The sequence below is a fragment of the Myotis yumanensis genome, unplaced genomic scaffold (genome assembly GCF_028538775.1).
Source record: "Myotis yumanensis isolate MYYU_CA2020_CCGP unplaced genomic scaffold, mMyoYum1.0.hap1 SCAF_3, whole genome shotgun sequence".
In the NCBI taxonomy this organism is placed as follows: domain Eukaryota; kingdom Metazoa; phylum Chordata; class Mammalia; order Chiroptera; family Vespertilionidae; genus Myotis; species Myotis yumanensis.
Window position 1 is genome coordinate 8,122,272 of NW_027223754.1, and position 13,415 is coordinate 8,135,686.

The 13,415-nt window shown below is 38.4% G+C and overlaps 1 protein-coding gene across 10 annotated transcripts in view; it reads left to right on the forward strand.

Annotated features, from left to right (window-relative positions):
* Positions 1-13,415, forward strand: part of PRIMPOL (primase and DNA directed polymerase) — a 38,094-nt gene that overhangs the window by 23,386 nt on the left and 1,293 nt on the right. For 8 of the 10 annotated variants that reach the window (XM_070408166.1, XM_070408164.1, XM_070408165.1 and 5 more), the window contains 6 exons: positions 1,714-1,876; positions 4,089-4,177; positions 6,671-6,760; positions 6,838-6,946; positions 12,045-12,127; positions 12,210-12,256. In XM_070408166.1, the coding sequence (XP_070264267.1) occupies positions 1,714-1,876; positions 4,089-4,177; positions 6,671-6,760; positions 6,838-6,946; positions 12,045-12,127; positions 12,210-12,256 (581 nt within the window). The remainder of the gene's footprint in view (positions 1-1,713; positions 1,877-4,088; positions 4,178-6,670; positions 6,761-6,837; positions 6,947-12,044; positions 12,128-12,209; positions 12,257-13,415) is intronic. The other 2 variants (XM_070408161.1, XM_070408163.1) reach the window with 1 other exon arrangement.

Consider the following 13,415-nt stretch of genomic DNA (forward strand, 5'->3'; position numbering starts at 1 on the left):
TTTATGATCATTACTTTGAACTCTATATTGGGTAAATTAGTTAATTTCATTAAGGTTTTTTTTTCTTCAGTTTTATCTGGTTCTTTCATTTGGAACATATTCCTTTGTCTCCTCATTTTTCTTAATTCTCTGTTGGTTTCTATGCATAGATGACACAGCCACTTCTCCCAGGCTTGAAGGGTTGGCTTTGTGTAGGAGATGAACGGCTGGTTAATCCTGCTCTGCCCTGGCTCTCGTCTATCAAGCCTTTGTGATTGTCCAAGCAGCTTTTTAAAAATCCCTAATAACTCCCAGTAGTTGAGGCTGTGCCAGAAACAGTCTGTGTCTCAAAAGGGAGCATCTCAGCACCCAGATTATTCTGATTAGAAGCCAGACCCTCAGGCTGCAGCTTTTAAAGAATGCAAATATACACAGTCCTGCCCTGGGGACTGGAAGGGTGAGCCCCAAGGCCACCAGAGCCAGGCCATCTGGAGATGTTTCCTGAGCAGGAGTCACAAAGACCAGGTGCCAGACGAGTGTATAAGCTCCTTTATGGGGCATGCCAGCGAGCTGTGGCGAGGCAGAGGAAGAGGGCAGATAGGATTCCCTGGCTTACATTCTCTGGGAGTAGCTCTGTAGCCTCAAAATTGTGTGCCCAACCTGAAACCTGCAACTAAGGGGGAAGCTCTAAGACAAGCAATTAAGACTTTCACAGAAAAGCTGTGTTCAGTCTGTTTTCTGTGCAGTGCCCTGGCGGTGGTAGCCGGCCAAGAACTGCCTCTCCAATTGTTACAGTCCTATGGGACCCACGAATGCAAAGCAATCAAGGGGTGCCCCCTGAGTGACAAGTGGGGCACCAGAGTGTAGAAGCGCTGCTCTGGGAGATAGTGGTGCTCTGGACACAGCCTGAGAGCACAGAGGGGTGAGACAGAGGGCGTGCCCAGCGGGCGCCTGCTGAGGAAAGAAGAAAAGATGGTGCCAGTGGCATTAATAAGGCAGAGGGAGAGCAGGAAGATGGTACCCACCAGCCTGTATCCCCAGAGGGTGTGTGAGCACTTGTTCTCTGCCTGAAACACTTGCATTCCCACAGGCTCTATCCACTGAGCCAAACAGGCCAGGGCAGCCATGCAAACCAACACGTTAAAATCTGCAAATGGGTTTCTTGCACATAAAGTCTGGTGCTTTTCAAAGGGCTGCTTCTGGGCCCAGGTGGGTGCGTCCACATGTGAGCCCTTTAAGAGCCGTCCCTGTTCGCCACAGCCCCCCAGGTTTCATGGGGGTGAACCCCAGGTGATCTTCAGAGCCAGGTGTTTGGGAGGTTCTGTTTCTCAATTGCTGGTCTTAAAAGTTGGGGTTCCCCAGGAGAATTTCAGGGTTCCATTCCCTCCCCCCTACCCCAGCCATGTGATGGGTTCCCCTGCCAGGGGTGGGGTTTAACGTGAATGTGTCTCAGCCCTTCCTACCTGCTTAGATGTGGCTTCCTTTCATTTTCTCTCTGTGAAGGGGGACTTCCACCAGATTCTAGGTTTTTTCCAGAGGACGTTTTTCTATATATAGCTTAGGTTCATTGTGACCACAGGAAGAGGGGAGCTCAGGATCTTTTTAGATTGCCAAGGTGAATCAGAACTGTTGTTTCTTCTAAAAATGCTACACAAATTAATTTCACACTTGCTGATTATAAAAACAAGTAACTGAAAACATGCGTTCATACTGTTTTGTTAACCTTTCATATAGGAGTTTATACAAGAAATAGGAACTTTCGGCTCTATAAGTCATCAAAAAAGGGGAAGCCTGTGGTGTTGGAGGTCGCTGAAGATAACAGGTTTTCTCTTACACAGTCAAAGAATACTTCTGAAGAGGAACAGTATTTCCTCTCTTCTTTGGTCAGCAATGTTAGGTATGTAGTATCAGAAGTAAACCATTGTGTATTCATGAATATTGCACAGTACTAAAATGTAAATTGTGTAAATTCATTCTACCTTAAACAAGAAAGTCAGTTCTTCAAATTCTAGATTACTGTTTTCTTTTGTCTATTAACTGAAATATAATAGTAAAATTTATTTTCTAACCACATAGTATTCTCTTTATGTCTTTTTATAATTATATTTTATATATTTTTCCAGTTTTTCTAAAATGATTAACATTTCTATAAAGAAGAAAATAAAAATAGTTTTATTGCATTTAGAAATATAATTACTATTAACATTTCATTTTTTCATATATGCACATACATATATAATTTACGTAACTCCATCATTTAAAAAAATATTTGTTGAGAGTATATGTGTCACCTGTTTTATCCACTCAACATATTCTGAATATTTGCCAAGTTAATAATTTGCCAGCAGTTAATTATAAGTAAAACTTTTAATACCTATATGATTTTCCATTGTATTTATATACTCTGATTAGTTGTTCTATTGTTGAACATTTGATTTTACATATTTTGGTCATTTAAAAAAGTTTGAAAGACTTCTTTCAACAGAAATTCTTGCCTTTAGCCCAGTCGGTGTGGCTCAGTGGTTGAGCGTCAACCCATGAACCAGGAGATCACGGCTTGATTCCTGGTCAGGGCTCGTGTCTGGGTTGTAAGCTCAATCCCCAGTAGAGGGTGTGCGGGAGGCAGCCAATCAATGATTCTCTCTCATTATTGATGTTTTTATCTCTCTCTCCCGTCCCTTCCTCTTTCTGAAATAAATAAAAAAATATATACATAAATATATTTGCCTTTAATCCCCTTGATTCTAGGCTTGCAATTTTTGTTAGTCCAAAGCACTAAATTACCTTGTTAACTTGCTCTTCCTTTGCTTTCCCCAGATATAATCTTAAAGAGAAACTCCACAGAAATGAATTTTAATAAAAATGTTTAAAATATTTGGTGTGGGGAAAATTGTGTCTGGATTGTGAATGTACAGCAGTCCCAAAGAAGGTGGGAGATGGTTGCTTTTCTTCGGATGTTTCTGGACTGTTTGAGTTCTTCCATAACATATCTCAGAAGTAATGTCAAAGTATTAGTTTCCTTACCTTTAAAATGGAAATAATACATCTGTCTTAGGGAGTTGTTAGGATTAAATAAGTCAAAACTATATATAAAACATATATGCAGCCCTAACCGGTTTGGCTCAATGGATAGAGTGTCGGCCTGCAGACTGAAAGGTCCCGGGTTCGATTCCAGTCAAGGGCATGTACTTTGGTTTTGGGCACATCCCCAGTAGAGGGTGTGCAGGAGGCAGCTGATTGATGTTTCTCTCTCATCGATGTTTCTAACTCTCTATCCCTCTCCCTTCCTCTCTGTAAAAAGTCAATAAAATATATTTTTAAAAAATAAATAAAAGTGGTATAATAACACATATTTTTAAAAAAAACATATGCAGTGCTGGCACATAGTATCTGCTCAGTAAGTGTTATAGTAGTGGTAGCAGTTTCTGAGATCTAGAAGTAGTATGGGAGTAGTGAAAAATTGTATGACAATTGCTGCCCCCAGTTGTTGGCCCCAGAGTAAGATCACATCCTATCATGTATGGAAAAGCAACTAGGGGATCTATGATAGATACAGCCTGAAGTCCCCCATTTCTTTTGTAACTTCAATATTAATTTCACAGAAATGCAGAGTTCTACTGAACTAGGGCCTCCTTTGTTGTCTTTTGTGTATCCAAGTAGAGGATTTCTTTTTGAAATTAAAGGCAAAATTCTTTACGGTTATGAATGCCTCTTTTACTTCCATTAATTTCAATCCATTTTTCCCTTTGCTCTCACCTGTCTTTTCCTTCTCTTTTCTTCCCATTATTCACACTTTTAAATCATTGTAACAGACATTTCAGAGGCTCCGTCTGTTTGGGGAGTGGGATTACACCTCCTTCCGGCCCTTGAGCAGCCTTGGAGTCCTCGGCTCACTCTGCAGGAACGTGTTTTAAGTGATCACCAGACTCCTCTTTTTATGTGGGTAGGATTGGTGCTTTTATAGGCAGATGTGGCATAAATGTCCTGGGATAATAGCTGTCGAACAGAGGATTTTAATATGGAATTCTTTGAGGTTGTTTCTTTTCTGTAGCTATGTCTCTTTAATTCTAATATAATATTATTTTGTTTCTTGAACATATTTTCTTCAGATTCTCAGATACTTTACGAGTACTTAGATGTGACACATCCGAGGATAAACAAAAACAGGCTGGGCATCTTAATAGTACCAGCACTTCAGGTAATTATACAAAAATAATTTTCTATGAAAATTTAAGGATGTTAAATCTGTTTTGCCTTTAAAATCTTAAATCTTATGTATTCATATCTACTGATCTTTTAAAATAACTAAGTTTCTACCAATCAGAAAGGATATATGCACCCATATGTTCATAGCACAATTCACCATAGCTAAGATCTGGAAACAGCCTAAGTGCCCATCAGTAGGTGAATGGATCAGAAAACTGTGGTACATCTACACAATGGAACACTATGCTGCTGTAAAAAAGAAGGAACTCTTACCATTTGCAACAGCATGGATGGAACTGGAGAGCATTATGCTAAGTGAAATAAGAGATATTTTAAAAAGCTTATTCACTAATTTTCATTTATACCATTTTGAAAAAAACCCTACCTAAATAATATATTGTTTGTATAAAATGAACACATATTAAAATAAGACACCTAAGAGTTCTCTTCATCCTCTGTCCACAAAGGGATGACCACTGTCAGTAGCTTCGTATTTAACCAGGAGGGTTTTTCCTGTATTTCCAGTAACTGGAGAGCATCTCATTCTTTTAATGGCTGCAGTTTCTCATGAAAAGTATATATTCTTCATTCCTATACTGAAGAACATACAGGGTTTTTTTCCTAAGATTTCCTACATAAACTCTCCAGTGAATGAAAATACACACACACACACACACTAGAGGCCCAGTACACGAAATTCATGCAGGGGAGGGGGGCAGAAAGGGGGGATGTCCCTCAGCCTGGCCTGCACCCTCTCCAATCTGGGACCCCTTGGGGGATGTCTGACTGCCGGTTTAGGCCCGATGCTTGATCCCATGGCAGTCGGACATCCTCACAATCTGGGACCGCTGGCTCCTAACCGCTCACCTGCCTGCCTGCCTAATTGCCCCTAACCACTCTGCCCTGTCTGCCTGATGCCCCTAACTGCTCCCCTGCCTGCCTGATTGCCCTTAACCACTTCTGCCTGCCTAATTGTCTCTAACTGCTCCCCTGCCTGCCTGCCTGCCTGCTTGCCTGCCCCTAACCGCTTCTGCCTGCCTGCCTGATTGCCCCTAACTGCTCTCCCCTGCCTGCCTGATCATCCCTAACTGCTCTTCCCTGCCTGCCTGATCGCCCCTAATGCTCTCCTCTGCTGGCCTGATTGCCCCTAACCACCTCGGCCTTGGCCCCTGCCACCGTTGCTTTCTCCAGAAGGACAACTAGTCTATCTGGTCTAATTAGCATATTACCCTTTTATTAGTATAGATATTGGGCTATTATTATTTATAATAGTGAAAAACTGAAAACAATCTAAGTGTACAACAAAATGGGATTGGTTCCGTAGTATAAAATTCTCTGAAGTCATTAAAATTTATAAAGTCTAATATAATATGGAAAATATCCACTTATGATGTTAAGAGAAAAAGTAGACTCAAATTATATGTTGAGGTATGATCACAAGTTTTAAAAAAATATGAATAGCCTATTATATGACTAACAGTTACTTTGAGACATTGTTTTGGAGTTTCTCTTATTTATGCTTTAATATATTTCCAAATTGTCTCCAATCATGTATATTACTTTTGTAAGTGAAATACAGGCTTTATTTTTAGAAAAGTAGATTATTCTATCTTTAAATGTTGAATGAGATTGTAAATAAATTACTCTAAATTATTCCAGTAGACACTTAGATACAAAATGTAGCTGAATGTCAGGGCCCTGCATCTAAAGACCACCAGAAAACACACTGTGTTGAGCAAGACAAGTGTATTACTGTTCACAGCGATGGAGAATGCACACCATAGGGAGCCACGGGGCGTCTCAGTAAAGGGTGTTAGGCTTCGGGCTTAAGTTAGGGGCTTTTGAGGAGGGCCCATAAGGGAAAGTTCTATGATGAATATTGAGAAATCTTACCTAGAAAGCAGGCAGACTTCAGGGAGACTAAAGCTGTAACCAGGTTAAGAAGCAGCAATTAATTATGTTAGATAAGATAAGGGTGTATTTGATCATTTCTTTGGCTTGGAAAATGTCCGTTCATTTTGTCTGTGTTCAGACATGTGTTCATTTTTGTCTTGAATCATCATCGCCACAGAATGACCTCATCTGATGCTGAAGTTCTGTGAAATAGTTTATGATGAACAGAACACGAGGGCTGAGCTGTGGTGCCCAGCCACCTGGTAGCTACACCCAAGCCCACCTCATAGGACCAGGCAGCTCCTGGGTGTAAGGGACTGTGCTTCCTTATTAGAGTGAAGAAAGCAATTGATATGATTATACATGCTTTTGGTAATCATTAGTTGACATTTGGCTTAATTGAGAGATTTGAATTTTACCTGCTTCCTTGTAGGATAATAAAAATCCATGACTGATTAGAAGGAACATTGCAAAAAGGGGAGATTGGGAACCAAGGGGGAGGAGGTAACCCAAAATTATGCTAAATAACTTAAATCAAAACTTCTCAGCTTTAACCATTATCATTTATAATTAATTTTTCTCTCTGTTGCAGTAGAAAACATTGAAGGTTTTCAGGCCTCGCCCTATCCTGAAATTGATCAATTTGTTCTTTCTTTGGTGAATAAAAATGGCATTAAAGGAGGTAAAGACAATCTTATTTTTTATTAACTGTTTTATGATAGAGTAAAAATGCCTTTAGAAACATTATTTGCATTTTAGGGATTCGGCGTTGGAACTACTTTTTTCCAGAAGAATTATTGGTTTATGACATTTGTAAATATCGCTGGTGTGGAAACATTGGAAGAGCCCACAAGAGTAATAATATCATGTAAGTAATATTGTTTATTAATAAGTTCTACATTTTAACCAATATTTTTAATATTTATAATTTTTAAAGTTAAAAATTGTCTTTATAATCTATATATATAAAAGGCTAAGTTGATTCGCGCATATGCGATACAATAAAGCTCTCCGTGGCGCCACATGCATGTGTTTCGATCTGTCATTGTCGATCGTGAATTTGGTTGACGCTTCTATTATAGAGAAAAGGTGAATAGAATAGCGATATTAAAATATTTCTTCTAATTAATTTCCTTTCAATGTGCACGAATTCGAGCACCAGGCCACTAGTTTAGTTATAATTCAATTTATATTTAGTTTGTGTTATAACATTTAATTTGAATATTTTAATTACAACCTTCCACCTAGCACCTATCATCTTCATTTGTACTTTACTTGGTAAAATAATCTCGTAGATAGTATAACCTTTAGAGGACTAAGGTAGGATGCAGTGGGGCTAAAAGAAATGAGACAGATGATGAACAATGGTGGAAGGTCTCTCTCCTACTGCAGGTGGCCCATGACACCTTATGGAAGCTAAAGTGCAATGGAACAATTTGGACAAGAAGGAAACTTCTCAGTGTTAGGAGTTGGAGTGCAGGTTATGTTTATGTGTTCAAGACACAGAATGGCATAGAAGGAAACCACTGTTTACTGAATGCTTGCTGTCCATGCCAGGCCTTGTTTTAGTTTTAGTTTCTTTTTAATCCCCTGGCAAAGGAGAGGAAGTAAAGGATGAAGTAAAACCAGAAACAGAATTTTAAACAATAAAAGGATATGGTTAGAATAGGGATAGAGTAGAAACCCAGTAGTTATGTTATATAAGAAATTGTGCTGTTTATCTATTTACTGTCAGAGCTGAGACCTCTGTATGTCCAGCACATACAGCACATGTACCAGACATGAGAACATGTCACACAGCAGCTGCTGGAAAATCAGAAAGCATGCTGGGAGCATGATTCTGTGCTGTACTGCACACGTAGCTTAATTCATTAAACAATTTCAGAACTATGCTCAACACACAACACTGTAACATAGCAAAACACAAAGGAAGATATCACCGCTAGTCCCTGAACCAGTGATAACTATGGTTATGGTTTTGGTGTATTTTTCTATGCATATAAGTTTACCAGAAAATTATCATCCATATACAGTATATGACCATCTTTTAACTTTCTGAAATTGTTGGGTTGCTATATCTTTCTTTCTGAAGGATTACCAGTATTATGTATCCATAATCTACTTTTCCTTAACTGTGAAATACACATAGAAGAGTGTACCATGTACATGTGCATTTTACAGACTAACACTTGCCACTGCTGCCCCCCACTGGAAGAGCAGAACTTGGTCAAACCTCAGAAGCATCTTGTGGGCCCAACCCCAATTTATTCCTCTTTGGACCTCAGAGACAATAGCTATTATCCTGAATTTTGTGTTAGTTTTCCCCTTGCTTTCTGAACATTTTTTTCCCATATGTATTTGTATCCCCAAACAGTATATCATTTCATCTTAGATTATTTTTAACGTTATGTAAATTGCATCCTTTGACTTACTTTTTGGTCAGCATTGCATTAGTGAGGTTCATCCATACTGCATGTAGCTGTTGCTCACTTTGCATTATTGTATAATAGGTCACTATATAAATATGCCAGCTTATCTGTCCTATGGACATGTCGCTTTCTATGATGAATAATGAAGCTACACATGTGCTTGTGCATATTGCATATTGCACATGAGTTTCTCAAAATATGTATCTAAAAATAGCTGCTGTCATAGAATATGCACACACTTAATTTTACTAGGTAATAATTATTTTTCCTACTGGCCATCCTAATTATACTCTCACCAGCAGTGTTTTCAGATTTCCTACTGCTCCATATTCTCACCAAAACTTTGTTAGGTTTGAAACATTTGGTTGGCTAATCTGGTGGGTGTAAAATATTGTAGTTTCATATGAATTTCCCTGGTTACTAGTGAATTTGAGGAGTGCATTGTCAAACCACACTCAGGAATCTGAGATTCCTACCCAGTGTCAAGCTTCACTGAAAGAGACAAGGAGTCAGAGGCACAGGTGAAGCAGACTGAGGCCGGGGGCACCTGGCAGGTCTCCCGGGTCCTTCCTGCACTGATGCTCTCTGACTCAGGTTAAAAGCTGAGGCAGAGCCCAGCCAGTGTGGCTTAGTGGGTGAGCATAGACCTATGAATCAGGAGGTCATGGTTTGATTCCCGGTCAGGCACATGCCCAGGTTGTGGCTCGATCCCCAGTGGGGCGTCTGCAGGAGGCAGCCGACCAATGATTCTCTCTTTTCATTGATGATTCTATCTCTCTCCCTTCCTCTCTGAAATCAATAAAAATATTTTTTTTTTTAAAAAAAAGAAAGCAAGCTGAGGCAGAAGTGAGCAGTCACCGCACACAACAGGGAGCACTGAGGTGGTGAAACATCTACATGTTATACTTAGTTACATAGCATGTGACATTCTCAGGGAACGGTGCCTCATAATCCATGGACTAGGTTTAGTTGCTGTATGCAGAAATCAGAAACGTCTTGCAAAGAGCATTCTGTGGATAAGGACTCTGCCTAGCAGACAGCATTGGTACAGAGGTTCCCAGACTTAGATCAAGGTGCCCTTAGATTCTTGGTAATCTCTTCACATTGATCCGAGGCCTAAGAAATATCTAAGTTCTGTTCGTGAAATAGTTTCAAACAGCTTCCAGTTTTTGCTCTAACAATTTGGTAGCTCTTTGAAAAAACAGTATTCATCAATTTGTATTTGTACACATAGTGGAATGATCACCACAGTTAAATCAATGTCACCATAGTTACAAAAATTTTTTATGAGGAAAGCCTTTAAGATTTACTCTCTTAGCAACTTTCAAATATGCAAGACATCATTCTTAACCATAGTCTATGCTCTATGTTATATCCCCATGACTAACCTATAGCTGGGAGTTTGCAGCTTTGACCCTTCTTTAATACAATCACTGTTAAGGGGATGTGTCCTCCTGAGCATCGCATAACCTCTTAAACACTGCCACCCCCACCATTGTCTCCTTCCACATTGATGTTTATGGTTCTTTTATCACAGCCACACCGAAAAGCCCAGCACTGCATACACAGGGCGCCAGGGAAAGGGTTGAAGGGTGATGCAATATTAAAGCCCCAAACTGCAAGCAGTTGCAGGGTGCTTGGCAGATATCCAGGCACCATTTCCCTAGAAAGATGTAAATGTCCTGTTTGCCGCGGGCTCTGGTCCCTGGGAACTGCAGCTTCGGTTGTTCCTAGGAAGTCTGTCACTGGACTGTCTATGAGGCAGTGAGGCTGGCTGGCCTGCATTTTTCTCTCCTGGGTTCATGTCTGACTACCCTGTGGTGGAATATTAGCCATTTATGTTTCATTTTTAAAACAAATATATTTTATTGATTTTTTACAGAGAGGAAGGGAAAGGGATAGAGAGAGAGTTAGAAACATTGATGAGAGAGAAACATCGATCAGCCGCCTCCTGCATACCCCCACTGGGGATGTGCCCGCAACCAAGGTACATGCCCTTGACCGGAATCGAACCTGGGACCCTTCAGTCTGCAGGCCGACGCTCTATCCACTGAGCCAAACCAACCAGGGCTATGTTTCATTTTTTATGAAGTGTGGGACGATTTTACACTACTTAAATTTAGTCATTATAGGATTGCTTTAGTTTGCTTAGTTTGGTATATTTCTATCTAGTATTTTGTCTACTTTACCAAAGTTTTCAATTTAACTAGCAAAAGTTCATAATATTCTTATATTTTTAGTATAATTTACATTTGTAGTTACATCTGCAATTTCTAATAACATTTGTGTGTATACCTTATTTATTTTTTAATTAATCTCACAAGAAATTTACCAATTTTTGCATTTTGGCCCTTTGTTAAGTTTTAAAAATTTTTATTACTTCCTGCCTTTTCTCTTATTAGGATTTTTTCTATTGTTCATTTTCCAGTGTTACTCGTTTTAGCCGTTAATTTTTGTAAATAAGCTTTGAAGATCTGAAGTCCCTCTGTGATAACTTTAGGTCCATTTCACATATTTGAGTATGTCTTTTCAATTCCATTCAGTTCTAACCACTTACTAATTTCTACCATGATTTCTTGGGTCAACTGGTTATTTACAAGTTTTTGAATTTCTAATTATAGGTTTTTAGTAGCTATCTTTTTATTTCTAAACTTGCTTTGTGAAGAGGGAACATGTTGTATGAATGAATACTTTTCAATTTAGTAAGATTCACATTGTACCTAGCAGTCAAATTTTAAAAAATATTTTTAGTCAATTTTTATAAATGTTTTATAAAGAGCTGCTTTTAATTATTTGAAGCAGTATTCATATATAACTATTACATCAAATCTGTTAATTGCTTTTTTAAATTTCAGAGAGAGGAAGGGAAAGGGAAGAGAGATAGAAACATCAATGATAGAGAATCATTGATCAGCTGGCTCCTGCACGCCCCCCTACTGGGTATTGAGCCTGAAACCTGGGCATTGTGCACCCTGACTGGGAATCAAACTGTGACTTCTTGGTTCATGGGTTGACGCTCAATCACTGACCCACACTGGCCGAGCTGTTAATTGCTTTTTAATTATGTAATTCAAATTTCCTATATCCTTACTGATTGGTTATTTGTTGTGTCACTTACCAAAAGAATGTTTTTTTAAAAATCTCAACTTATGGTAAAAGGTTTGTTTATCCTTAAAATGGTCAATTTTGCTCACAAGCAGGATGGGGCAAAAGTAGGTTTACAGTTGAGTATGTGAAACACCGAGTTTACTATTGTATTTTCCATATGAAAACTGTAAACCTACTTTTGCCCCACCTGTACTTTGAAGCTATCCTAATTGGGTACAGAATGGGAGATGTATTTTTTTTGCCCGCAAGTCCACTTTGTGTGATATTTTCGGCAATCAGTTTTCTTTTGCTTGGTGTATATTTTTTACTTTTTAAATTTTGTTTTCTCCATCTTTAAGAATTAGCATAGCTCTTATAAAGAGCATGTAGCTGAATTTTATTTTCTATCTATTCTGGCTATTAAGTAACTTTTTTTTTTTTAACATAAAGGATTTTGGTTGATCTGAAGAATGAAGTTTGGTATCAAAAATGTCATGACCCCATATGTAAAGCGGAAAACTTCAAATCTGACCGTGAGTTATTAAATTTTACATTTACCACCAAGTGAAGATTAGATGTCTGTGTAAAAACAGTTTCACCCTCTTTCCGATTCAGGTTTTCCTTTACCTGCTGAAATTTGCCTCCCATTTCTTCTCAAAGAGGTAAGTGCAGATTTTAGTTTCTCCCCTGACTAATTAGTCCTTGGTACAACGTATAAAAGCTATGAGTAGTGTCCAAACGTATTCAGTTTTTACACACACTGTGGGAAGCGAGGTGTAGTGCTGTTCATATCAGCGCACCGCATTCTTTTGCGCTGCTCCATATGTTAACCAGTCCCATGTGTGAGCAAAGTTTGTTTTGTTTCACAAAGTATACAAAAAAACTCATCTTTGTGTTTCTTTAAACCAAATAAATCTGCAGGAAGAATTTCTAGAAGTAGAATTATGTCAAAGGGAATGTACACATTTTAAATTGTGGTAGATTGCCAAACCAACATTTTTCCTTTTAAAACTTTCTTACCAAAATAATTTACATTCATTGTAGAAAATAGAAAATACATAAAAATTAAAAGTGGGAAAAATCATCCTCACTTATATATAGCATATAGCTGATGTAAATGTTTTGGTATGTATCTTCCAGAATTTGTATCTGAGTATGCATATATATGTGTGTGTGTGTATATGTATACAATACACATATACATACACACACACATATCACATATATATATAGTTTTGATAGTTTTGTAAGCTTTTATTCCTAAACTATCAGAAATATTTTCAATATTACCAAATTACTCTCCACTTCAGTTGATGAGAGCACCTGCTAATGTTTACCAACCTACTACGCAAAAAAGTGGTATCTTAGTTGTTTTACTTTACATTTCTTAATTTAATAATGAAGTTGAACTTTTTTCAGATTTAATAGATTGCCTCTAACTGTCCACTTTTCTTCTATGTGGCCTTAAGTACTCTTTTGCCATGTTATCTCCCAGACTTTTTATTGGTTGGTTCCCCACCACCCATCTATCAGCCTTGTCCTTGAGTGTTATGGTTAGAATAAAAGTTAGCCAATATAAGCTAAGTAAATGTTTAGAAATGTAGAGTCTCATTCTTGGTCTCTAGAAGCTGGACTAAATAGCTGGTAGCCAGAGTCTCTGATAAATTAATTTTTTAAAAATAAAAAAATAAACTGCCTCTAAGAGGAAGAATATCATCCTTGTTTTACCTGGAGTATTATTTTGAGCATGTTTATGGTTTCAGTGGGTCTGCTTATCTAGTCAAACCTCAAAAATGCCAGGTGGGGGTACTGTTGGTATAG